Here is a 25,318-nt window from a genome sequence, read left to right as displayed (position 1 = left end):
TCCAATAGAGGTGACTCCTATGTCACAGTAGGTGTATCCTTGTGCTCCTCCTGCGTGCTAATAACCTCATGCTCAACTGGCTGGAATGTATCTAGATGAACTCCCTCCTCAATGAGTACGTTCTCTCTCATCTCGTCACTACCGTCGCCTCCCATCTTCGTCTTTGTAGTATTGATACCAACATTTTGTTCAATAGTCATGCTCCTCTTATTTTCTTCATTTGCAGGTCGACAACTACTTTTTCTTCTCGCTGCCCTTGCTAACATCCACTCTTCGAGTTTCCCCACTAGTCTCTCGAGGTTCCTAGTAAAATTTTCAAATTTCTCCTCCTACGACATTTTTGGGCACAAGTTCAATATGAAGAATAATGTGGAACTAGTGTTTTAGCCTCTAGAATTATAGCCCACAATAACACTTGAGCATTAACGTGATTTAGACCCACAGCTGGCCAAAATCATGCTTTCATACCACTGTAATATTCCTAGGGAAAATTTATAGTAAATATGCAAAGAAAACATAAACAAAAGGCCACAAAATTAAAACACACGAATCAGATCACATAAATGCACCAAAACTGTTGTTGAGCCATTTTATTGAATTCCAAAGAGGGTACAATTAGGTGCTGGAAAGAGTGCACATGGGCTTGCAAAAGGCAAGCTAGCTAAGCCCAAATGAACAATAAGAAATCCCCCTCAAGTACGTTGTTGCTTTGTCTCTTGGCTCTGCGTTGAATTGCCTAGAAATATGTTATTGGGTGATAATATATGATGTTAGGGCCTCCTGTAGTGCTCAGAAAATTCAGGGAAATTAACCCCGGGCTCTCCACCAATAATCCACAAAAACCCATGAAGGAATTGGCCAAATGTTGACTTCGGAATTTTGACCCAAATTTCCACTAGCTCCTCTAGCTGCTAGCTAAATTGGGACCCTTGTTTGACCCCTCAAATATGCCCATAAAAATCTGCCAAATTATTTCTGAGGTCCTTGTCAAAAACCCAGAAGGGTTTGTTCTAGTTTTAATGCTCCAAAATTGACCCCAAATGCTTGGCTCTCCTCCACAAACAGAAAATGAAACCTGCGGCAGTTGCTGTGTTTGCTGCTCCCCCAAAGCGTTGGAAAGTCCAACAAAATACTTCCCCGGACTCCAACTCAAGTCTCAGCCCAAAAATCATTTCATTCCTCAACCTCCCAGCGTGCCTCCTCCAAGAATTGCGCAATCCCTGCGTTGCTGCTGCTGAGCCTCTTTGCAAACTCGCACTCCCTGTTGTGTGTATGAACCAGAATAGATGGAACTCCCTCCTTGGGCAAGCACTCGAAGTCCACTACAGTAAGGGTTGAGATTTCCGCTCAGAAACACTCGTGTGCTAAACAACACTTGCATACTTGGCTTCCGCTCAAGCGTGCTATGTCAAAGACAATTTTCACAAAGACGAATGAATGACCAAAATGAGTGCCTTTTGCTCTTTTTGTCAAAGAGCCTCCAAGATGTCCATGTATGCCCAACTTGACTTTCCCCCACCAACTTCACTCCAATGAGAACGTGTTGTCCATGTGGGTTGCAATTCTCTGAGTGGCCCCCACGTACCACTAGTGGTTCAATTTTCTCCTCCATCCTCCAAAGTTTGGGCTCACATATGATCAAAAATACATGTGGGGCCTTTAAACCCACACTTCCTAAGTGCTAATGAGAATTAATTCAAAATTAGCCAAAAATTGATATTTCCCTTAGCAATGTTGCTAAGTGGGAATATCACATAAATTGAGATCATGAGATTAAATCCTTTTCTGCCAATAGTTTTCTAGCTTTGCTCGTGCTGTAATTCTTAATAAACATAATACAATTTATGTGTAAGAAATTTATCATTCAAAATTTTATCACATCTTTAACTTTCTTTTGTTTTCTTATCCAACATCTTCATGATTTCAATCCACACCATTTGTTATCCTAGATATAATGATTTCAATCCTCACCATTTCTCTTTTTTCATCCACTTCATCTAATCCCATTTTGACTAATCATATTCATAGTTGATCCCCCTTTATCAATTTGATCATAATTTGTATTTAGTGGACTTCAAATATTACATAAACTATGGGCTAACAATTCTTTCCCAATTAATACCAAAAATAAATATCACAACAATTAATGGTGAAGATTAAGGGCAAGTCTCTTTTTCTTAAGGTATTGTATTCCAAATTTATTTTAAGTACTTGTGTATAGTTTAGTGGATAAGATTATTATTCTTTCATCCTATAATGGTCCTAATAAATATCACAACAATTAGGGTGAAGATTAAGGGCAAGTCTCTTCTTCTCAAGGCATTGTATTCCAAATCTATTTTGAGTACTTTGTGTATATTTCATTGGATGGGATTATTATTCTTTCATGCTATAATGGTCCCAAATGAGAGACAATTTAATCTAATAAAATTAGAGGTCATGCCATTTGTCATAACCATAAGGATTAGTTTGGCATAATATTGTAAGAACATTTAACAACAATTCATTTGATTTTAGTTGTCCTCTTTTCCAAAAATGCCAATGATAGAATTTGAAATGTTTTTTTATTTCATCTTGGCTTTTCAACCATAAGCCCATACCCATTAGAGTGACGCTTGAAAATTTTCATGTAGAAATAGTAAACACACTTGATGTTGTTAAAATAACCAATTTAAAGATAAATTATTTAACTATATTATTTTATAATAATACATTATATAAATTTTGTCAAATTTAATTAATTTATAATAAATTGTATATATCCATTAAAATTTAAACATTAATTTATTATTAATTAACATCATAATACTTTATTTCAATAATTAAACCACATTCTTAATTTTATTTAAATAATTTTAAATTTATTTAAATAATTTAGTTTTAAAATTTGATAAAAATATGCTTCATCCTATCTTCTTATATATTGCAAAAGAATTTAAATATATTTTAGTATTAACAATTTGTATAAATTTTGCTTTAAATAGTATAATTTTGAAATTTGATGCAACTTATATAAATTTTGCTAATTTTGAAATTGATGAAGATGTATTTGGTATTTTCCTATGTAGTGGCATAGAATTGGAATATGCTTTGATATTGACGAGTTATGTAAAGTCAATTTAATAGAATATTGCTACCTCTTGTTTTAATGCTCAAAACATCGCTCCATTCATTGTGTTAGTTGGTAAAGTATACTTTTTGTTATTGAAACCTTGTTCTTTATTTAACGAGATTAATTATACTAACATCCTTGCAGGAACAACTCAAATATCAATTTTAGTTTTTACTCATGGTTGAAGCGTGCTCCAGCGTTAATTGACACATGTTCAACATCAATGTTAATTTTTTAATATTTAACGAATTTTATTTAGAAATTGGCAACCAAGGCCTTCTTGTAAATCCGATACATGGTCAAATAATTTATTTCTTACATTTTTTAAGAACAAACTGAAACATGGTCAAATTTTGTTCTTGATACATTTATTTCTTACATTTTTTTAACACATTTCACATTTTAACCGCACCCTTACACAAATTAATGCATGGGAACATGAAATGACTTGGTTCATAAGAATAACAATTCACTATTTTTAAAGTTATCTTGATGGTTTACTTGCTTGCCTTTTTATAGAAGTATGATTAGTTTCTAATTTGAAATGTCACATCTTAACACACATTAACAAGATAGTGATCGAAGCCCAATAGTGCCACTATTGGTGCACTCTACACACAATTTAGACAATGCACACAATTCTTAAATATTTGATGTTGACATGATATGGAATTTATTATTGTTCAGGGGTGATTTGGAACTTAAATTGATCTGTAGTGTTAATGGCAATTTGTTCTAAATACATAGTGGTTAATGTGTTCACACGCTAATGGTATTTCTCATGGTTCATTAGTTGTAATTACACACTTTGGAATGTTACAAATACATCATTTGGGTCACAATTCTACATTTACAAACTACCCAACTATAAATGGTGATAAATTGATGATAAATGGATGACATTTGAATGTTACAAATGTGTAAGTGGTCCACATTCAACTTTGTTGTCTTCATTGTCCTTAGTAACAACGAAAAGTTTGAATATTTCCTTTATTTATCATTGCAAACACATAACTCTTTGACATCTCAAACATAGTTAATACTATTGGTGTATGATCTCTTAATTATGGAATGGTCTCTTGATGATGATAACAAACTCTCAATCTCTAATGCTAATGAATATGATGAATGCATGATCTAATGCCTTACTTGTATGGACAATATATGATTCATTTTTTATTTTTATTGTACCATTGTATATATGCTTCACTAGCATCTCATGTTATATGGTTAATTGAGCAAGTTTTATTTTTCATTTTTCAAGTATAATTTCATTGCATGAATAAGCATAGTTTTCTAATTAAAATCATTCAAAATTTGTTCATAATTCATGGTTTGTTTGACTATTCACACACTTATCCCTAACCTTTTACTTTGAGAATGAGTAGCGTCAAATCACTAGTCTTTATTAAGGAACTTTCCTTCATTACTCAATGACCTAGCTTAGCTCGATCGCTATGGATTCCCCCCTTAGACAAGGATATCCTTCAATAGTATAAAGAGTGAGAAAAAGCCACCAATGTACATTGAGTGGCTTGCTTGAGAGTTGTCTTTTAGGCATTCTAGGTGGGGTTAAGACTTTACTCTTTTTTTTTTTTTTTTTGAGTGTTTGAGCGACGACACAATTTAGAAAATGCTTACAAGAAAATTAGTTTACCTTATTGCCATCACCTAAACTACCTCCAATAAAATCATGAGATTTTAATAACATCTAATTTTGATAAATAATTAATTCAATAAAATTTAAAAAATAAGATTATTATTATTGTTGTTATTTTTTGAATATGGCAAAATAGACAACTATAGCGAGCTTGTACTTACGTGACAGTGATTGATTCTATCCACTACCACAATCACCTCCAAGTATACCCACATTACCTCACAAGTGGTACAGTAAACTAATCTACGTTTAAACCAATAACGTTATAAAAATGTCTTAACAACCCATTCCATCATCAACTAATCCACACAATGGAGCAAATTAAAACTAACTTTTAATATTAAAAAATATAGCCATTTTATTTTATTTGGAAATCAATTTTAACACAGTCGCCTCCAAGTATACCCACATTACCTCACACGTGGTACACTAAGCTAATCTAAGTTTAAACCAATAACATTATAAAAAATGCGTTAACAGCCCATTCCATCATCAACTAATCCACACCATGGAGCAAATTAAAATTAACATTTAATATTAAAAAAATATAGCTATTTTATTTTATTTGAAAATCAATTTTAATACTTGATTTTAGGAAACTCGGTAAAATAAAATTTAATGTGAAAAGTGTACGAAAATAAAATTTAGTGCGTGAAATGCTATGAAAATAATTTATTATAATCCACTAGTCTATTATAAACTATTTAGGCTCGTGTGCCCAAATTGACTCAAATAAAATTCTTTTGCAAGTGAGAGGAGTATAAATAAATATTTCACTAAATTGTTATAACAAGTCTGATGCTATGTGTAAAAATTGGCATTTCGATTATGGAAAGCAATGAACAGGGGCTCATATGAAACAAACAAAGGCTTCAGATTAGCTTTATTGCAACACATGCATGTTAGATCAATAAGTGTTCCTAATTTACATAATTCTGCCAACCATCTTCTCACGCTTGCCTAGATCTAAATTGTTGAAATTCCAAGGTATTTTTCACTCTTTGTTTTTTCTTTTTAGCAATTCAATTTTCTTGCTTTATTTTTGAGTTCTTCCTCTACTCTTATTTTCTCGTCAATTTTTTTTGTTTTTATTGAGAAAGTTTTGCCGCCATGTTATAACTGTGTGGACTAGAATTTAATCGATAAAGAAGGAAAAAATTATTAAAATGTAGAGACGATAAATTTAGGGTTTGGGGTGCTTTGGTGGTAAACCCTAGGGGTTATAGATAGTAGATCCTTCCGTGATAATTGGCATTGTTTTACAACTTGGCACTGTTTTTGGGATGGTAGCATTGATCCAAATCTCCTTGGTGAGGCTAGATTTTTGGTGGATCTGCTCCACATTTTCTTGTGTTATTTTCATTAAGTTGTGTCACCATAATGGCGCCCACTCCTCCCAACAGAGCATAGGGAAGTGACCTCTTTTCTACTAGTTGGGTGCAGTTATTGCCCGATCTTATTGGGAGGGGGTTGGTGCTGGGGGGGGAAAGACGATGCGTAGCAGTAGAGGAAGATTGATGAAAATGTGAGGCGGGAGATTATTAATCACAGATCTTTAAGACATCCCAACATAGTTCGCTTCAAGGAGGTATTGCTGACTCCCACCCATCTAGCTATACTCATGGAATACGCAGCAGGTGGGGAGCTATTTGAGCGCATATGCTAGGCGGGACGTTTCAGCGAGGATGAGGTTTGTTCCTCTCTCTGTGTGTATACGTCCAATCCCTAGGCAATAAGGAGTACGTTGAACATTAATGTGGAGAATGAGGAAGGTGGAGAAACTGCAGTTCTAGCTTGGACCTGCAAAGCATAAGCCAAGGTTTAATATTTTGTGAGTAAGTCTAGATTCCACGCATTTTTCTAAAACACCATTATGTTTCAATCCACTTTATATGCATTTCTTTAATAAATTTCGTTTTTTCTCTGTACATGGTTTCAATTTAATTTATATGCATTTTTTTAATAAATTTCATTTTTTCTCTTTGCATGATCTGAAGTTCAGGCATTTTTACAAATTACGAGCTTGTTTACACCTCGGATCTTGGATATATATGGATCTAAGCATTTCTTCGGTATAATTTATTTCTGAATATTATTTTTCATTTGATAAATCTTTTATATAGTGCTTTTGCAAATAAAATGTCCAACATAAAAAATGTTTTAGCCATCTAGAGCCAGATATCCATAGGATTAAACATGTTCCATAGCCCGGGCACCCTAGCCTCTGGAACTTTCGAATCTCCCCAATAGTGTTTTTGAAATAAACTAATTTTTATTATTTTTAACATCCTTATCCATTATCAGTTCTTATTCAAAATCTCTCAAACTTCCGAATCTCCGCAGACTGTGCTTTTCAAATAAACTAATTTTCATTCTTATTGAGAATCTGGGTATTCTTTGAGTGGTCATTTTATTTTTATCCCAAACTCCTAGACATTTGGACTTCTGTAGGTTGGTCATTTTATTTTATCTCAAACTCCGAGACATTTGGGTTTGAGTGATCATTTTATTTTTATTCCAAACTCCTAGACATTTGGACTTATGTAGGTTGGTCATTTTATTTTATCTCGAACTCCGAGACATTTGGGTATTCTTTGAGTGATCATTTTATTTTTATCCCGAACTCTTACACATTTGAACTTAAGTAAATTGGTCATTTTATTTTTATCCCAAACTCCCAAACATTTGGATTTATTTAGATTATGCATTTTAATAATTTATTTATTTATTTATTTTAACTAAAATTCGATTTAGACTCCCAAACACCTATAACACCTATAAAGATTACGAACATTTATGGGTAATGTATAAAGTTTTGGGCAAAAAATAATGTATTTATGTAAATCTTGTAAATTTAAATTTATATTATTTATACTTGTTACTATTTATCCACTTATTACTATTATTAATTAGTTACTATTTATTACTTATTATTATTATTTACTTTTTACCTATTATTATTTATTGTGCTGAAGGCACACGCTCTACAACCCAGTGTGGGTAGATCTCACATAAAAATGTAAATGTAAACGTTTAACATTTTTAATCTAATTTCGGTCCTATTTAGAAATCAATCTAATTATTATTATATATAAACACAATATAAATTTAAAATATTAAGAGGTTTATAAACACTCAAAAAATAGGTATGGTCAATAAATAAAAATATAAATAAAGTGGAGATATGGTAGATAAATAAAACTTCTTTTTATATTTACTCCAAAGGTATGGTAAATAAATAAAACTTATTTTTATATTTAGTCCATAAACCTGACTAAAAAAAATAGGTTTTATTTAGGTGAAGCCTATGGACCAAATACTATTTTAATACCATGGGCCAAATACCATATTTATAAAAGAGATATGGTAAATTAATAAAAATATAAATAAACGAGAGGTATGGTAAATAAGTAAAACATTTTTTAATATTTACTCCATAATTCACTTTATTTAGGAACGCTCAAAAAAGAGGCCAAATACCATGGGCCAAATTATTATTAATACCATGCAGAAAAGCATTATTAATCCTAATATTAATATTAATAAAAATAAAGATGACACACCCAAGGTATTCGCGTGGGATGTAGCCTATTTAAAGGGGGAATTAAGCCAACTTAGATACATCTTTACTCTCGATCTACTAAGCGTATAGAATGAAAAAATATTTGATCTCTCTCAAGGCTTGGTAGATCTAGAGTAAAGATGGATCTATGCTGGTTTACTTATTACTATTTATTTTTACTTATTTTCTATCTTTAAATTTTAAAACATGTGGTATAAATTACATATTTATTTATTTTTTATTTTAAAATTTTAAAATATGTTGTATAAATTACATACTTCACATTGATTACATTTTCAAATATTTATGCACGCTTCATAAATTGTATCTTTCAATTAGATTATAGTTGTCATTTAAATTCATAATATACATGCTCTCATTTGAGGCTAATGATGGATGATTGTAATGACAACTTTGAAGGATATGATTTTAATTTAAAATTGGGTCATTATATAAGGAGAATTATTTTTGTGATGAAAGATGTGAGGCTAATCATATTGATTATAGTCCATGATATTAGGATCTTAAATTAGAAATTTACCAAGATATGATGAGAAATTCCTTAAAATTCATTATGCAAGATGGACTTTAATATTTGACTGTTATGGTTAAATTTTGATCTTTATTTGACTTTATGACATCAAGTTGTCTATGATGATCAATGCAGGAAACATGTACCAAGAATGAGAACGAGAAATTCCAGTTACCAAGAACATTGTTCTAGGCAAACAATGTTAGCCAAGAATGTGAAATCTCAATATCATTGCCACGTTCATTGGTTTGACCATGAATATCAAGTTTCATGCATGCTTGTAGAAGCTTTATTCTCACTACGCTTAAGCTCTAGGATCGAGGGTCATGTCTAGTAAGAGGGTAGCAAATGTGTAGGATTTCATGGAATAAGGAAATGCATGTACCAATGAGGAGCATATGTTGATACATGACATCCTTTCGACTGTTGTGGCCAGAGAAAATTCTATGGCAGGAAACAATGCTCCATTATTCTTTTTTATCATCTCTTATTTCTGAGTTAGCATGCTTCTATTGTACCATTTCATTATGCCTATGCCATGTAAAGATCAAGTTGAGTTAATTTTACATTTGATTTCCAATATATTCAACAACTGAATATATTTGTTTTCCCTGTGTAGGTTGGATGATGGGACGACACACTCAGAAATAGGGGCAATGTAAAAGAAACACTCCCAAGAGAAAGAGGTTGAAAATAACATTTGCTTATTTTAATTCAATGGCTGGAACTACAGGTTACTTTGTTACCCGATCTTTCGAATGCATGCTGAAAGGGTCCATGAGAAAGAAGTATGGCAATCTTCAAAAGGCTCTTAAATCATGCTTGGGTTGGTATTTGGTCCTCCTTTAAGTTCTTAAAAACAATCTTCTTATTGGTAACATATTGTCTATTCAATGGTATTAGTGTCCATATGCATTTCACTCTTAATTTCTCAGTCTGTTTGTTGAAACTGTATCTGATTTTCCATTTAAAGAGTGTAATATGTTGTTGAACTTTACTAAAGACAAGTGGCATATTGCAGATAGTCCTAAAAGGAGTATACAAAATTCTTCTAAGCTCTGATACAAATATTGGGAGAGTTTGTGCCACTGAGGATTTTTTTTGTAAGTTGTTTGAGATTAGTGCTATATCTTGTTCTATTTATTTTTTAAGTGACAAAATTAAAAATGATTTGAGCATAGGTTGTCCATCGATGTTTTTAATGTCGTGATTCTTTCACCTCATGGTTATTTTGGGCAAGCAGATGTTTTAAGAATGTCTAACACTACATCGATTGATAGCTAAACAATTTTTTTATAATTGCAATGTCCATTCCATGATATCCTCTCTTTATTGTTTGATTATATTTTAAGCGTCACTTTTGATTTTTCTTTCTATTTTAACTATGAAATTGAAAATACTTGGTATCATGTCCATTTAAACAACAACCAAAGCTTGAATATGAAACCAGTATTACACGATATTGATTGAAATTCTATTAATTGTTTTATGTTGAAATATTTTCATGACTATTAGAAAAGTTTACTTTCATGTTGTTATTTCAGCACATGTTGTTTATCTACTTGACCAAGTTCATGCATTAGAGAATGCGATGTTGTTGCAAATAAAACAACAAGGATTAGACATCACATTTTAGATTATTTGTTTCCAAAAGTTATTTATAGCTTGAGATTTTTATAATGTAAATTATAGCTTGAGATTTTTAGAATGTAACCTAGTTAGCTTGATTGTGCCTAAGCTTTCTATGAAGGTTGAATACTAACTTACTAAGGTGCTATTTTCTATGGTGACATTTTATTTTCTTTGTTTATACAGGTTATCTAACCATATAGCGGCCACTATCGCTCAACGAAACAAATCTTGTTCGAGCTTCTTGCTTTTATGGGGAAAATGACTTTAACATTGTTGATGTTGAGGTATATGTCATATAAATCCTTTATACTCTACTTTAGTTTATATTCTAGCGTTTATCGTACTTCATGTATTACACTCTGCTCTGTATCTTCTTTTGTTTTCAAAAAAGGAACTCAGTATTGATGGTCAGCAACAAGATTTGAAGAAAGAGGAAAACAATAACACTCAGGCAAAAAATGAAAAAAGAGAGAGAAGAGAACCAATCTAGTGATACACTTAAAGCCAATATCCCGCATAAGAAACACACATAGAAATTGATGGTAAAGTCTTCAGAGTTGGTGAATTCACTTACAATTCTTTGGCAACATAATTAAAATGTTTTGTAGTGATGAAACAACATTTCATGTGTAAATTGTATTCTAGCCAATATTAAGTTGTAAAATCATATTGTAATACTTGACATTTCATATAATATAATTTATGTGATTGAAATTATTTATAGTTGTGCTTGATATTGTTTAGTATTCTAATTAACATACGTAACTTTGCATTTTCATATTAGATGAACCAGTGCACATTGTATAACATATTTTTTAAGTTGGTCGCAAAGTCATACTAAGTAATTTATGTTGATTAATAATGAGCACACAAAATCAATCGAAAACTACTAAATTAATAGTTTGTATTGATTAATGACGAACAAAAACAAAATGAATATACAACTAAATTAGTCGTGTACAATAATTATTAATGAAAATAAATGGAATGAATATAAACTACTAAATTAGTTATTTATATGATGAATATGAAATTACTGAGAACAGATAAATGACTACTGCAAATGATAAATTTGTGATTACAAATGACAACTAAATTTTGCATATATACGACTACTAGTAGCTAATTTATAGTATCTTATAACACGATCAAAATTTAGTCATATTTCTTTGGTTATTAATTGGTTTCGAACGATAGCAAAAATTTGCATGCATATGACTATTAGTAACTAATTTACAGTATCTTATAACATGATCAACATTTTAGTCATATTTCTTTGGTCATTAATTGGTTTTTTTGGGTGACCATATAGTAATATAGTTTGTTGTATATTTGGTCATTAATCGTGGAAATTAATGACTAAATCAATGACCAAATTTATGACTAAATATACTACTAGACGATGAAATTCAGACAACCAATTAATGACTAGATTAAAAATGAATAAAAGTTGGTCGCGTTATAAGATATTGTAAATTAGCTACTATTGGTCACCGACTTAAAAATAGCCGTTTATATGCAAATTTTAGTCTTTTTTTAAGTAACTAATTAGCCATTTTATACTAGTGATTTGTATGCATACTGTGGATATTTGCGGCTAAGGCTACATCATTTCAAAAGTCAATAGTCTCCCTTCTTATGTCAATATTTCTCCAATTGTTTGTCAAGATGTATCAAATTCTATTGTGAATGTTTTACCATAATCAAGTGTAGCTATTTTTGGTGTAGAAGACATGACATCCTTTAGGAGAGAGAATTTCAAAGTGGCCTCATCATTCCACGCAAATGAATTTTTATTTAAGAGAGATGTGAGTGGGGCCGCAATGTGTGCATAATTCTTAACAAATTTCCTATAATATCTTGTAAGTCCAAAAAATCCTCTAAGACTCTTGTTCTTCTTAAGCATATGCATTTTTGTAAGGATCCAACTTAACTCTTTTATTTGAAACAATATAATTCAAATACTCTACTTCTTGTTTCCCAAAAGAACATTTGGATCTTTTTATACACAATTAATTTTTCTCAAGGCACTAGTAGAAAATGGTGAAATTAGTGACTAGGTGACTAAAAAATTTAGTCACCACAACTTTTCCAAGTGAAATACTACCAAAAATTAGCAATATTAAGAGACCGAACTAAAAATGACTAACATAAATGACTATTTTAGTAACCAGTTAAAATATACGACTAGCTAATAAGTAATACTACTAAAAATTAATAACATAAATTACTAATTTAGTCTAGGAAAAAAATATGACTACCTAACAAAAACTACAATAATATGGATTAGTCATTTATGTTAGTCATTTTAATTGCGCCACTTCAACAATCTAAACTTACAATTCATAGGGGATTCAAAGGTTGTTTCAAATTGGGTGAAAAGTTATACTTCCTTGTACACTTCTTTAGTAGATCAAAGGATGATTAAAGGTATGGAACTTATTAGAATCTTTAGGGTCATATCATTTTATCACATTCACATGAAATCAAATTCAAAGGTTGACAAATTATCAAAAAGGGTAGTGGGCCAACACCTCCTTTTGCAACACGACATGACCATCTACATATGTTGCAACAAGCCTTATTTAGTTGGTTGCACATATATTTCACATTTCTTCTTCGTCTTGCAAAGTGGTAGTGCTAAGGAGAGGGTATGAACTTTGATCAAAGAATGTTCACTTAGTACCACTACCAAATTTCCTTCATGCAACTTGCATGATGATAAATGGATGAAATTTGAATGTTACAAACGTGTAAGTAGTCCACATTCAACTTTGTTGTCTTCATTGTCCATTGTAACAATGACGAGTTTGAATATTTTCTTTATTTATCATCACAAACACATAACTCTTTGTTGTCCCAAACATAGCTAATATTGTTGGTGTATGATCTCTTAATTGTAGAATGGTCTCTTGATGATGATAACGAACTCTCAATATCCAATGCTCATGAATACGACGAATGAATGATATAATGCCTTACTTGTATAGACAATTTATGATTCATTTTCTATTTTTATTGTGCCATTATATATATGCTTCACTAGCATCTCATGCTATATGGTTAATTGAGCAAGCTTTATCTTTCATTTTTCAAGTATAATTTGGTTGCATGAATAAGCATAGTTGTGTAACTAAAATCATTCAAAATTTATTAATAATTCATGGTTTGTTTGACTATTCGCACACTTGTCCCTGACCTTTTACTTTGAGAGTGAGTAGTGTCAAATCATTAGTCTTCGTTAAGGAACTTCCTTTAATTATTCAATGACCTAACCTAGCTCGATATTTAAGGATTCCCCCTTCTTGTAGTCTAAAGAGTGAAGGAAGGCCACCAAGGTGACATTGGGTGGCTTGCTTGATGGGTGGGGTCAAGACTTTTTTTTTTCTATGAGAGTGTTTGAGTGGAGATACAATTTAGAAAATGCTTACAAGAAAAATAGTTTCCTCTATTTCCATCACATAAACTACTTCCAATAAAATCATGTGCTTTTAATAAAATCTAATTTTGATAAATAATTAATTCAATAAAATTTAAAAATAAGATTATTATTATTGTTGTTATTTTTTTGTATATGAGAGAATGGACAACTATAGCATGTTTGTACTTAAGGATCGATTCTATCCACTACCACAATCACCTCCAAGTGTACCCACATTGCCTCACACGTGGCACACTGAGCTAATCGAAGTTTAAACTAATAACATCATAAGAAATGCCTTAACAAATCATTCTATCATCAACTAATCTACACCATGGGGCAAATTAAAAATAACTTTTAATATTAAAAAATATGGCCAATTTATTTTATTTGAAAATCAATTTTAACATCTAATTTGAGGAAACTCCGTAAAATAAAATATAATGTGAAAAATGTTAAACAAAATAAAGTTGGGGTAAACTATAAAAATAAAAATAAGTAAAGTGAAATATAAAATTAATAATTATAACTATAACTAATAATTCAATCATATTACTCCTAATTTACCAAGTGTCAAAGGCATAAAATCTCTTCATATACAAACCTTTTTTAAAGTGAAAAGTGATTTGATCCCCTCCGCCCTTGGTAAATCCAAAATTAAGATAGATCCAAGCTAGTTTTATATCAATTTATGTAATTGAAAGTAAAGAATTATTATTTTAATGAAAAGTTACTTTCAAAAATATTTGTAATTTCCTCAATTTTAAAATAATGCCAGCCGAGTTCCATCTTAACTCCGGATCTATCAAGCGACAAGATGGATCACATCTCTTGAGGTGCACACCTCTTTTTCGAGTGCAAAACTTTAGGAAAGGTTTGTACCTTGAGATATTTGATCCCTCTCGGTGCTTGATAGATCCAGAGTTAAGATGGATCTAGGTTGGTTTTAGTCATGTGCGGACAAAGGAAATATAACGAACATATGATTAATTTGATCAATAATATGTAAATTCATCTAATATTAATATAATCATTTTAAATATGCTAATATGTCTCAGAGTAATCTGTGTATTTTAATTTTAAATTTGCTAATTTGCCTCAGTTTATTGTGATGATAATAACTTTAATGATGAAATATGATGAAATGTAAATTTTGAATGTAAAGGGACAATGTAATAATGTTGAATGATAGAAAATATGAATAATAAGAATATAGTCAATTACAAATAGTCTTCATTGTGGTTAACCTAAAACTATTTTCTTCTATTATTCTTATTGTCACCCTTTTTACTTTTGTCGTATTTTCATATTGATTGTCATATTTTCATATTGATTATATGAAAAGGACAGGTTAAACCATAAACCATTTAAATCTTTAGCTCAATCTATTGTAGTAAACATCATTCCTTGTCTCTCCTTCTCTCCAATATTAATAGGTTGAATTACTATAGCACAAAAATCAATATACATTGTTAATAATTTTTTGTGTTTACACTGAAATCAATGCACAATGTTAATCCAATCACTTTAAAATTAATGTACCATCATACATCCAATTACATCAAAACAGAAATCAACATTTACATTGAAATTAATGAATATAATGCAAACAATTAAATAAGATTAGAAAACAAAATTTACACTAAAATTAATACATCTAAAGAAAGCAATCAAATAATATTAGAAATCAACATTTACACTAAAATCAATTCATCTAGCACGTAAGAAAATTGGATTATAAACCAACATCTACATTGAAATTAATGCACCTAGTGCAAGTAAGCAAACATGATTATAAAGCAACATCTACACTGAAATCAATGCATCTAGTGCAAGCAATCAAATAGGATTAGAAATCACCATCTACACTGAAATCAATGCATTTAGTGCAAGCAATCAAATAAGATTAGAAATCATCATCTACACTGAAATCAATGCATTTAGTGCAAGCAATCAAACATGATTAGAAATCAACATCTACATTGAAATCAATGCATCTAGTGCAAGTAATCAAATAGGAATAGAAATCACCATCTACATTGAAATCCATGCATTTAGTGAAAACAGTGAAATAGGATTAGAAATCATCTACATCGAAATTAATGCATCTAGTGAAAGCAATCAAATATCATTAGAAATCAACATTTACACTAAAATAAATTCATCTAGTGAAAGAAATCAAATTGGATTAGAAATCACCATCTACATTGAAATCAATGTATCTAGTGCAAGAAATATTCTTCCCTCTCCCCCCCCATATATATCTATATCTCCCTATTTTCCACTCTATCTCAACCCCCCAAACACACATGCTATTTCACTTCATATCTATCAATCTCTTTGTCCCTCCCTCCCTCTCTCTCTTCTTTCCTCTCTTCACTTTCCATATATATCTCTATCTCCAATTTCTTCTCTATATCACCGCCAAAACATACACTCTATTTCTTCAATCAATCTACCTATCTCTCCCTCCTCCTCCTCCTCCTCCTCTCTCTCTCTCTCTCTCTCTCTCTCTCTCTCTCTCTCCCCTGCTTCTATCTCTCTTCCCTACTTCTTTCCTCTCTCCCTCTCTCTCCATCCTCTTTATCACTCCCTCTTTCTCTCTCTCCACCTTTCTCTCTATATTTCTTTCTTCTTACCTCTCTCTCCCTCCCTTCCTCTCTTTCTCTATCTCTTACTCTTCAGCCTCCAACTCTGTTACTATGCCCCTCCCTCTCTCCTTCTCTCCCCCATTCTCTCCATCTCTCCTTCTTTGTCTTTATCTCAACCCCAAACATACACACTCTTTTTCCATCTCTCCATTGTTACTCCCTCTCTCTCTTCACTTCTCACTCTCTATGTATTTTGTTTTCCCTCCCTCTCTCCCCTCCAACTCCATCTCCCTATCCATCCCTCTCTCCTCCTCTCCCTCCCTCTCTCCTCCTCTCTCAAATCTTCTCTCTCATACTTCCTCTTTCTCCCTTTCTCTCCTACCTCCCTCTCTCTTCCCCCATCACTCTCTCTCTCTCTCTCTCTCTAATCCTCTCTCTTACCCCATCACTCTCCTTCTCTCTCTCAAGTATTATCTCTCATTATTCCTCGCTCTCACTCTCACTCTCTCTCTCTCTCTCTCTAATCCTCTCTCTTACCCCATCACTTTCCTTCTCTCTCTCAAGTATTATCTCTCATTATTCCTCCCTCTCACTCTCTCTCACTCTCCCTCTCTTTTCCCTCCAATCCTATCTCTTCCCCCATATCTCTCTCTCTCTCTCTCTACCTATGTTACTATACCCCTCCCTCTCTCCTTCCGTCTCCTTCTCTCCCCCCTTCTCTCTATCTCTCCTTATTTATGTCTTTATCTCACCCCTAAACATACACTCTTTCTCTCCATCTCTCCCTTGCCAGTCCCTCTCTCTCTCTCTCTCCACTTCTCACTCTCTATGTCTTTCTTCTTCCCTCCTCTTCCCCTCCAATTCCATATCTCTATCCCTCCCTCTCTCCTCCTCTCTCTCATCCTTCCTCTCTCACCCTTTCTCTCCTACGTTTATCTCTCTTCCCCCATCTCTCTCTCTCTCTCTGCCCTCCAATCGTCTCACTATCTCCCTCCCACTCTCCTATCTCTTCCCCCTCCATCTTTGTGTCTCCCTCTCCCTATTTTACCCTTCTCTACCTCTCTCTCTTTTTATTCCTCCTCTCCCCTCTCCTTAAGTTTATCTCCATCTCTCCCTTGTCACTCCCCTTATCTCACCACCTCTATAACTTTGTCTTTGTTCTTACCTCCCATATATATAGAGTTAATATATATCATGATATATTAATATATATTATAATATAACAAATTTAATATTGGATTAAAACAAAGTTATTATATTTAATAATATCAATATTATGATATATTAATATGAATATTAGATTTAATAATAATAATAATATTTTAATATTAATATTATGGTTAATAGTATTTTTTGCATGGTATTAATAATAATTTGGCCCATGGTATTTTGCTCATAGGCTTCACCTAAATAAAACCTATTTTTTGAGTGTTAGTAAGTGTAAAGAGGTTTATGGAGCAAATATAAAAAGAGGTTTTATTTATTTAAAATACCTCTTATTTATTTATATTTTTATTTATTTATCATATTTCTTTTATTTACAATGGTATTTGGCCCATAAGATTGGTATATAATTAGATGTTGATTTCTAATCTTATTTGATTTGTTTTTATTTATTTACCATACTTCTGGTTTATTTATATTCTTATTTATTTACCATAGCTCTTTCTTTTTACTATTCGTAAACCTCTTTATACTTTAAATTTATGTTGTGTTTATACATAATAATAATTAGATTGATTTTTAAATAGGGATGACATTAGATTAACAATGTTAAATGTTAAATATTAAAGTTTACATTACGTATATGTTTACATTTACAAGTTTACACGGGAGATCTACCCCATGGGGGCAAGAATTATTTTATTTTTAATCTAAAATTACAAATAACTTTGAAAAATACATATAAATGACCAAAAAAATTATATTAATTAAAATAAAATAAATTTCAATTAATTGAAAGTTAAAATAATATTATTTGAATGAAAAGTTGCTCTCTATTTTCAAAAAGAGTAAAGATATTTGTAATTATTTTATTTAAACTTTGAATTACAACAAATTTAATAATTTAAAGCATTGTAAATTTGGAGTTTTGGGTGATTTTTCCCTAAATAGTAGGGGTTATAGATCATCTTGCCTTGATAATTGGCAATGTAAAGGCATTGTTTTACATCTGGCATTGTTTCTACTAGGGTAACACCTATCGAAATATCTTGGAGGATAAAACTAATGCAGATCGTGCGGCTCAATTTTCAGTGGATCCATTGTTTTACATCTGGCATTGTTTCTACTAGGGTAACACCTATCCAAATATCTTGGAGGATAAAACTAATGCAAATCGTGCAGCTCAATTTTCAGTGGATCCATGTGTTTGGTGCCCCTGAAAACCATCAAAGTGATTTGATAAAGAGAGATGCAGTGAGCTGCTAAAATCTAGAAAAAAACTAGTAGGTTTTTAGATTCGAAGTTCCTTGTAATGGAGACATGGTGGGTGCTTCAGATGTTGGTTACATGTCTGGCAGTTCGAACAACTGCCAATGGATCAATGGATGCCGAGGTTTCATCGAAAGTCGGTCTTTGACAAAGTTGAGGAAACCTTCGGATCCGATGTTGGATTACTCTCACATTGTTGTTGAGCTAAATCAAATATTCAGCGTGCAGAATGATTAATTGAATCATTACGCACTATGGCAAAGGTCAACTATCTTGCTTCTTGGCTAATCCAAATATTGTGCTAGATCTAGATCTGGTGAGTAACTCTTAAAAAAGTATGAAAAAACATTTCGTAATTAATTTTAGATTTTCTGGAGTATTTCTATATTAATCTTTTATTTTTATTAGATTAAGTTTTTCATCTATATTTGGAAGATGATAGTGAATGGTTCCAAACATAGATTTAATATTTTTTAATTATTTAAAACATATTTATTTGATTTTTGTGGAGCTTCTCTACATTATTTATTTCTCTTGGGAGATCAAATCTTCCATATATGTCTTCAAAACTTGGACCCAAAAAACCATTATCCTTTTTCTCTTAAATGTGTTATTTTTTTTGTTGAATTCAAATTGCAGATATTGGCATACATGGTTGCGAATGCAACTTTAGCAACCATGGCCAAACACGGAAAGCATGGCATAAAGGTTTATCAGGTTGCTTCTTCGATGGTAAATCCCATAACAATTCAAGAATTTTAAAAAAATAACAATTGAACATTTTAAATGTAATCCCTACATTGATCACAAAGGAAACCCAGTAAAATTGTTGAAGCAATTGACCTGCGTTAATACTATGGAGAATTATGGGCAGGCTTTGGACACAGCGGTTAGTTCACAAAACAAGTTGTAACGATACTCTGTGTTTATTGCTCGAAATTTTGATGACTATAAGTGGAATTTGAAAAGTTAAAAATTTACTCATGTAAATTTTATTTTGCATATAATCTTTGTTCAAGGAGTAGATTCATTATTTAATCTAAAGAATTATTGATTCACCATATATATATATATATATATATATATATATATATATATATATATATATATATATATATATATATATATATATATCATTGCAAATTGATATTCATATTGCAGAAAGTGGAGTTATCAAGATCATCTACAAAATATATGTTTATATCAATTGAAGCACCTGGAAAAGATCTACGAGCCATATGCATTCTATGAAGGAAGGTGAATTATGTGCAATGGAGATGAAATACAAATTTATTGGTGTTGTATTGTTTTAAACATTTTGATTGGTAATCAAGCAACATACATTAATAATTTTTTAAATATATTTGTGCAAATTCGATACAATTTTGAAAAATTGAAGAGCTTTTGAGATGAACGAGACAATTTCGGATTTGATGTGAAGAAGAACGAGACAGTTTTGGATTTGATGTTAAGATTATCAAGTGGAAAAATTACATCAGAAATATTCATATTCCTTAACTTGGTGAATATATCTTAAATGGGCGAATATGTATTAGTAGATCACAATGGTTGCAATGGCCATGAAGACATCAATTTTCACTTCACTGGGTTCACTATTTCTAGGCAAGTGATGGGGGTTGTTGGAGCAGAAAGTTGTCCAGATATAAATGGAGGTCGTGCCAATGTGAATGTTGAACTCATTTCCACCAACAATGATCTCATTAATGACATGTTTATGTCGCACATATACAAATATTACTCCAAGGAAATATAGGTTGTTTGCTTCCCATCATGAATACATAAACTTCATCAATCCTCGAGAAGTATACAAATATCAGGTCATATCAAATACCACTACATTTTTTTTCAAAAAGGAAAGGCCATGATATTTTTCTCTCTTTGCCTTCATTTGATACGCAGAATACGTTTGGAGATTCCTTAAGGATGAGTGTCCAGAGGACACAGTAGCCCTCAATGAAATCAAATGTGAAGAAGTGGAAAGAGTGGACTCTGTGAGAAAATTTTTAAAAAGAGGAAGAAGATACAAGTTCATAACTAATATCAATCCTACCTAGGATGGTGCTACACATGAGGTACAATGATTGAGGTTTATAGAGTATATTTTCTATAATATTCTCTTTCAAATACGTGATTCTCATGTTCTCTTAACAATTGTCCAAAGAGGCTCTCCAGAGATGGAGTTGGGCTTTGGAAATATGGTAGTAGATGACATATTTTATGTCCCAAGTTATGATATGGATGGCTTAGTTGTTTCTCAGGGTAACCCTATTTTAGGTGTTCATGTATACCTTTATTCAGATGATGTCCATGAGGTGAAGTGCCCTCAAAGAAGCTCCTTGGCCAAATCAAGCACTTTGTCATGCAATATCTGATGCATATGGGAAATTTTCTTTTAATTTTATTCCATGTGGAAAATAAAGGTTGTTTCCATTCTACAAGGGTGAGAATAAAATATTTGATGTTTCAATTCCATCTATAGAGGTTCTTGTTGAGCACAGTCATGTTAATATATCTCAACGATTTCAGGTCACAGGTTTCTCAGTTGGAGGACTTGTGGTGACTTCTAAAGGAGTTTGTTTTGAAGGTGTTAAGATATTAGTTGATGGATGAGAAAGAGCTACAACAGATGTCCAAGGATATTAAAAACTTGATCATGCAACATCAACACGCTACACAATCAAGGCTGAGAAGGATCACTTCGAGTTTAGCAGTTTGGAGAATTTCATGGTTGTGCCAAACATGGCTTCAATCCCAAATATAGAAGCAACACATTATAATATTTGTGGTTCCCTAAAATTAGTGACAAATGGATATTATGGAAAGCATCAAGTTGGCTTGACACATGGGCTAGACAATGTTAAGCCTCAACTAAAGAGGATTGATGATATGGGAAACTTCTACTTCGAGGTTCAACTGTGTTAATATTGAATATCCCCACTGACCACAACATCAGAACGTGATTCTAGTCTTCAATTTTCACCATCACATATTGATGTGACAGTAACTAGACCAATGTTTGGCATTGAATTTATAAAGGCCCTTGTTGATATCCGTGGATCGGTAATATGCAAGGAAGGATGTGACTCCTCAGTTTCTATATCACTTACTTCTCTAGCTATTGAAATCTAGGTTCAAAGAATCTTAACTCTTTAAGTTTAGCAAATGAAAGTGACTTCATATTTGAGAAAGTCCTACCTGGTGCATTGTGTCTTGAGGTAAAACATGGACCTTCATCTGATTTGTTAGATTGGGATGATGAGTGGTGTTGGGAGAGAAAGGTTATTGATGTCAATGTTGGTGTTTTTTATCATTCAAAGGTAATGTTTATCGAAAAAGGCTATTGGTTGCATATTATGTCTACTCATCATGCGACTTCTTACATCGTACAGCTAAACAAAAAACCAATGAATTTGATGATTGAGAAAGGATTTTAGCAAATCTTCTTAGAAGCTTCTCGTCTGCACATGCTTCATTTCTTAAACTCGTGCATTTTCTTTGGAATGTCTTCATTAGAATTCAATGTACTGAACCATAAGCCTATATATTTGACTGGTGAAAAATATCTACTGAGTGGTGAAATACATGTTGATTCAAGTTCTTATCCCAAAGCAATGAGTTGTCTCGAAGCATTATTGTAGACATATGGAAAAAGGAGGCTGCATTTATAGATATGATCAATAATGTCAAACTTGTTTCAAGTGCTAATGGACCAAGAAACATTGTTGTATATCAGTACACTCACTGGGCCAATCTTGAAGATGAAATGGTCTTTGTTCTGAGAGATAAAAGGAATGCTAGTGAGAAAAATAGTTTTGAAAAGGTCTTGTTTTATCCAAGAAGTCGACATGTTGTTGTTAAAATTGATGGGTGCCAACCTATTATTCCTTCTTTTGTGGGGTGCCTAGGAAAGTACATTTAGGGTCAATGTTTCCAGCAATCCCAAGTGTTGACATTAAAATAATTGCTCAAAATGACAGTAGAAATGGTCTTCTGAAAAAGGGTGACTTGGTTCTTCAAACTTCGACAGGATCAGATGGTCTGTTTTTGGGTGGTCCTTTATATGATGATACTGAGTACTATGTTGAAGCTTCCAAGGGATATCACTTAAAAGAACTTGCATAGGACCCCTTTTGAAGCTTAATTGTATGCTCATCCAATTTGATCAGATGCCCCACTCAACTAGCCAAACCATAAAGAATATTTGATCGTCAGTATTCAACCTTTTGTGCACTCCCTACGTTTGTGGTCCTCAATAGAGGAATCACTGAATTTGCGTCAAACAACCGCTAGATATGGACAAAATGTCTTCAATTGCATTGCTTCAAACTACAACCATGTAAGTCTGAATTTTACTATTAATTTCAATGCTTTACAATGAAACTAGTGTAAATGCAAGTTGTATGTGGATAAAATATAAGCCATTGTAAACACAGGTTTTCTTGTATGTGTATGCATGGGCATACATGATAAAATATTTGATAGTGAATGGGATATCGTTTCAAGAGCTTTCATGCTCTATCTTGAGACTCAATATGCAACGTGGAAGTAATTTGACCGTACTAGAAATGGACTCATATCCCAATAATGCATACAATTTCTTTGTGGACATATTGATTGAGATGATGGGGAGCTTTAAATCATTAAAGGAGCTGGTCATATGTGTTGTGCCTTTTCTTAAAGAAATATGTGTCTTCTCAATTTGTTGTTCGAGAGGCTTCCTAATCTCTGATGTTTGTTAATGGGTGACAACTTTATCTTGGTAAAAACAAAATTTCTACTTTTCTTTTACATGTGCAATGAACAACATGTTTCAATGTTTAAGAATGTTTGCATTTTCTACTTAGTTGTCAGGTATAGCATAAATATTTTTTTATACAAAGCATATATTGATGTAGCTTAGGTTGACTATTATGTTTTGGTTCATTATTATGTCATGTTTGCAGATTCAATATATCCAATAGATATGAAACAAAACCAAGTAACGACTTTGTTTCATATCTATTCCTTAATGAAAATCTACACTACCTAAATTTAAAAAGTTAACCTTCTATAAGATGTGAAAAGACCATAAAATTCTTCCATGGTTTTTTTCCATGATGTTCATAATGAATATTTATGTCTTTTACCTCGTAAATGAGTGCAGAGTTGGCTTATTCTGGTTTTGAAATGCAATGTAGGAACTTTCAAAATATCCTATACCTCGACGTATCAGATCCCCAATCTCTCATCTCCATATATATAGGTTTATGTAGACATAGCTGAATTTCATGATTGGGAAATCAATGTATTAGGTTGATTCCTTAAGAGCACCCTTGCTCTAGAGATGATAGAACTTTGTTTATTTAATGACTTGAATTATGGTGATCCACAATATGTAAAGTTTTTGGAGGACATGATGTATTTGAACAAAGTTTCAAAGCAAGCAAGGATATTGGTATGAGAGTCTTCTTTTTAAATACACGCTTCAAAATATTTAAACCGTTGACTAGTGAAAAGGCTTTCGGGCTTCATTTTCTTTTATTTTTTTTTCTTTACGAAAGGGTATGACCAATGCAGATTGTATGTGGATACGAGGATGAATTCTACTGTGGATACGAGGATGTGGACACTAGTGGAATGACCTTCTTAGTCTTGGGCAACATTGAGTATGGAAGCGGATGACAGTCTCATGGAGTGGGTATGTGACATTTTGCCCCATTTTCATTTTGTTTATCATTTGTTGTTTGCGCTGGTTCTAATAGTTAGTTTTAATTATTTATCTTTTTGTCATTTATATCATTAACATTCCATGTTTCCCAGGCAAGGTAACATCTTTGGTTGCTTTAGATGAGCAGGTTGTAGGATTAGGATGTTCCCAATGAGTTTTGAACATTTGTCCAATATGCCTTGTCGATTTTGGATTGTCATTGCGGGTTATCACTTTAATTGTTATCCGGTTTGACATTTGATTGACAATGAAATTCCATGCTTTTATAAATTATTTTTATGTTAGTTTCTAAAAGTATTTAAGAAATTTGTCTTTAGTAGCCACACTTCAAACAATGGATTTCACACTACTAGGTTTAAGGTTTGGGTTATGTATTTGGTTAAAATTTCCCAAGATTTATATCATATCTCAAGTGTTAGGTTTGTGTTATTTATTTGGTGAAAATTTCCCAAGATTTATATCATATCTTAGCCTTTTGAAATTCATGCATTCATGCCATTCAAATGTAACACATCACGACAAGGATGAGCCCTATTAAGATCACCAACTCTGTTTCTATGCTTCATGAATCATAATTCAAACGGACTCCGAATTTGGTTCTTTTCCTTGACTAAATAGTATTAAGGAAAATCCTCTCATTCAAACTC

General features: G+C 32.1%; 1 protein-coding gene and 1 pseudogene across 2 annotated transcripts in view; both read left to right on the top strand.

Annotated features, from left to right (window-relative positions):
* The window catches only part of CCD1 (carotenoid cleavage dioxygenase 1), a 232,008-nt gene extending 228,409 nt beyond the window's left edge, over positions 1-3,599 (top strand). For both annotated transcript variants that reach the window (XM_089404145.1, XM_089404146.1), the window contains one exon: positions 3,257-3,599. In XM_089404145.1, the coding sequence (XP_089260271.1) occupies positions 3,257-3,280 (24 nt within the window). In that variant the 3' untranslated portion in view covers positions 3,281-3,599. The remainder of the gene's footprint in view (positions 1-3,256) is intronic.
* Positions 3,600-20,480: 16,881 nt separating this feature from the next.
* Positions 20,481-23,086, top strand: LOC149191252 (uncharacterized; annotated as a pseudogene).
* The last annotated feature ends 2,232 nt before the right edge of the window (positions 23,087-25,318 follow it).

Source organism: Pinus tabuliformis, chromosome 2_2 (genome assembly GCF_031772625.1).
Source record: "Pinus tabuliformis cultivar Carrire ecotype Pingquan chromosome 2_2, CPIR1, whole genome shotgun sequence".
Classification (NCBI taxonomy): domain Eukaryota; kingdom Viridiplantae; phylum Streptophyta; class Pinopsida; order Pinales; family Pinaceae; genus Pinus; species Pinus tabuliformis.
Note: the sequence above shows the minus strand (reverse complement) of the source record. Positions and strands in the feature narration are given on the sequence as shown.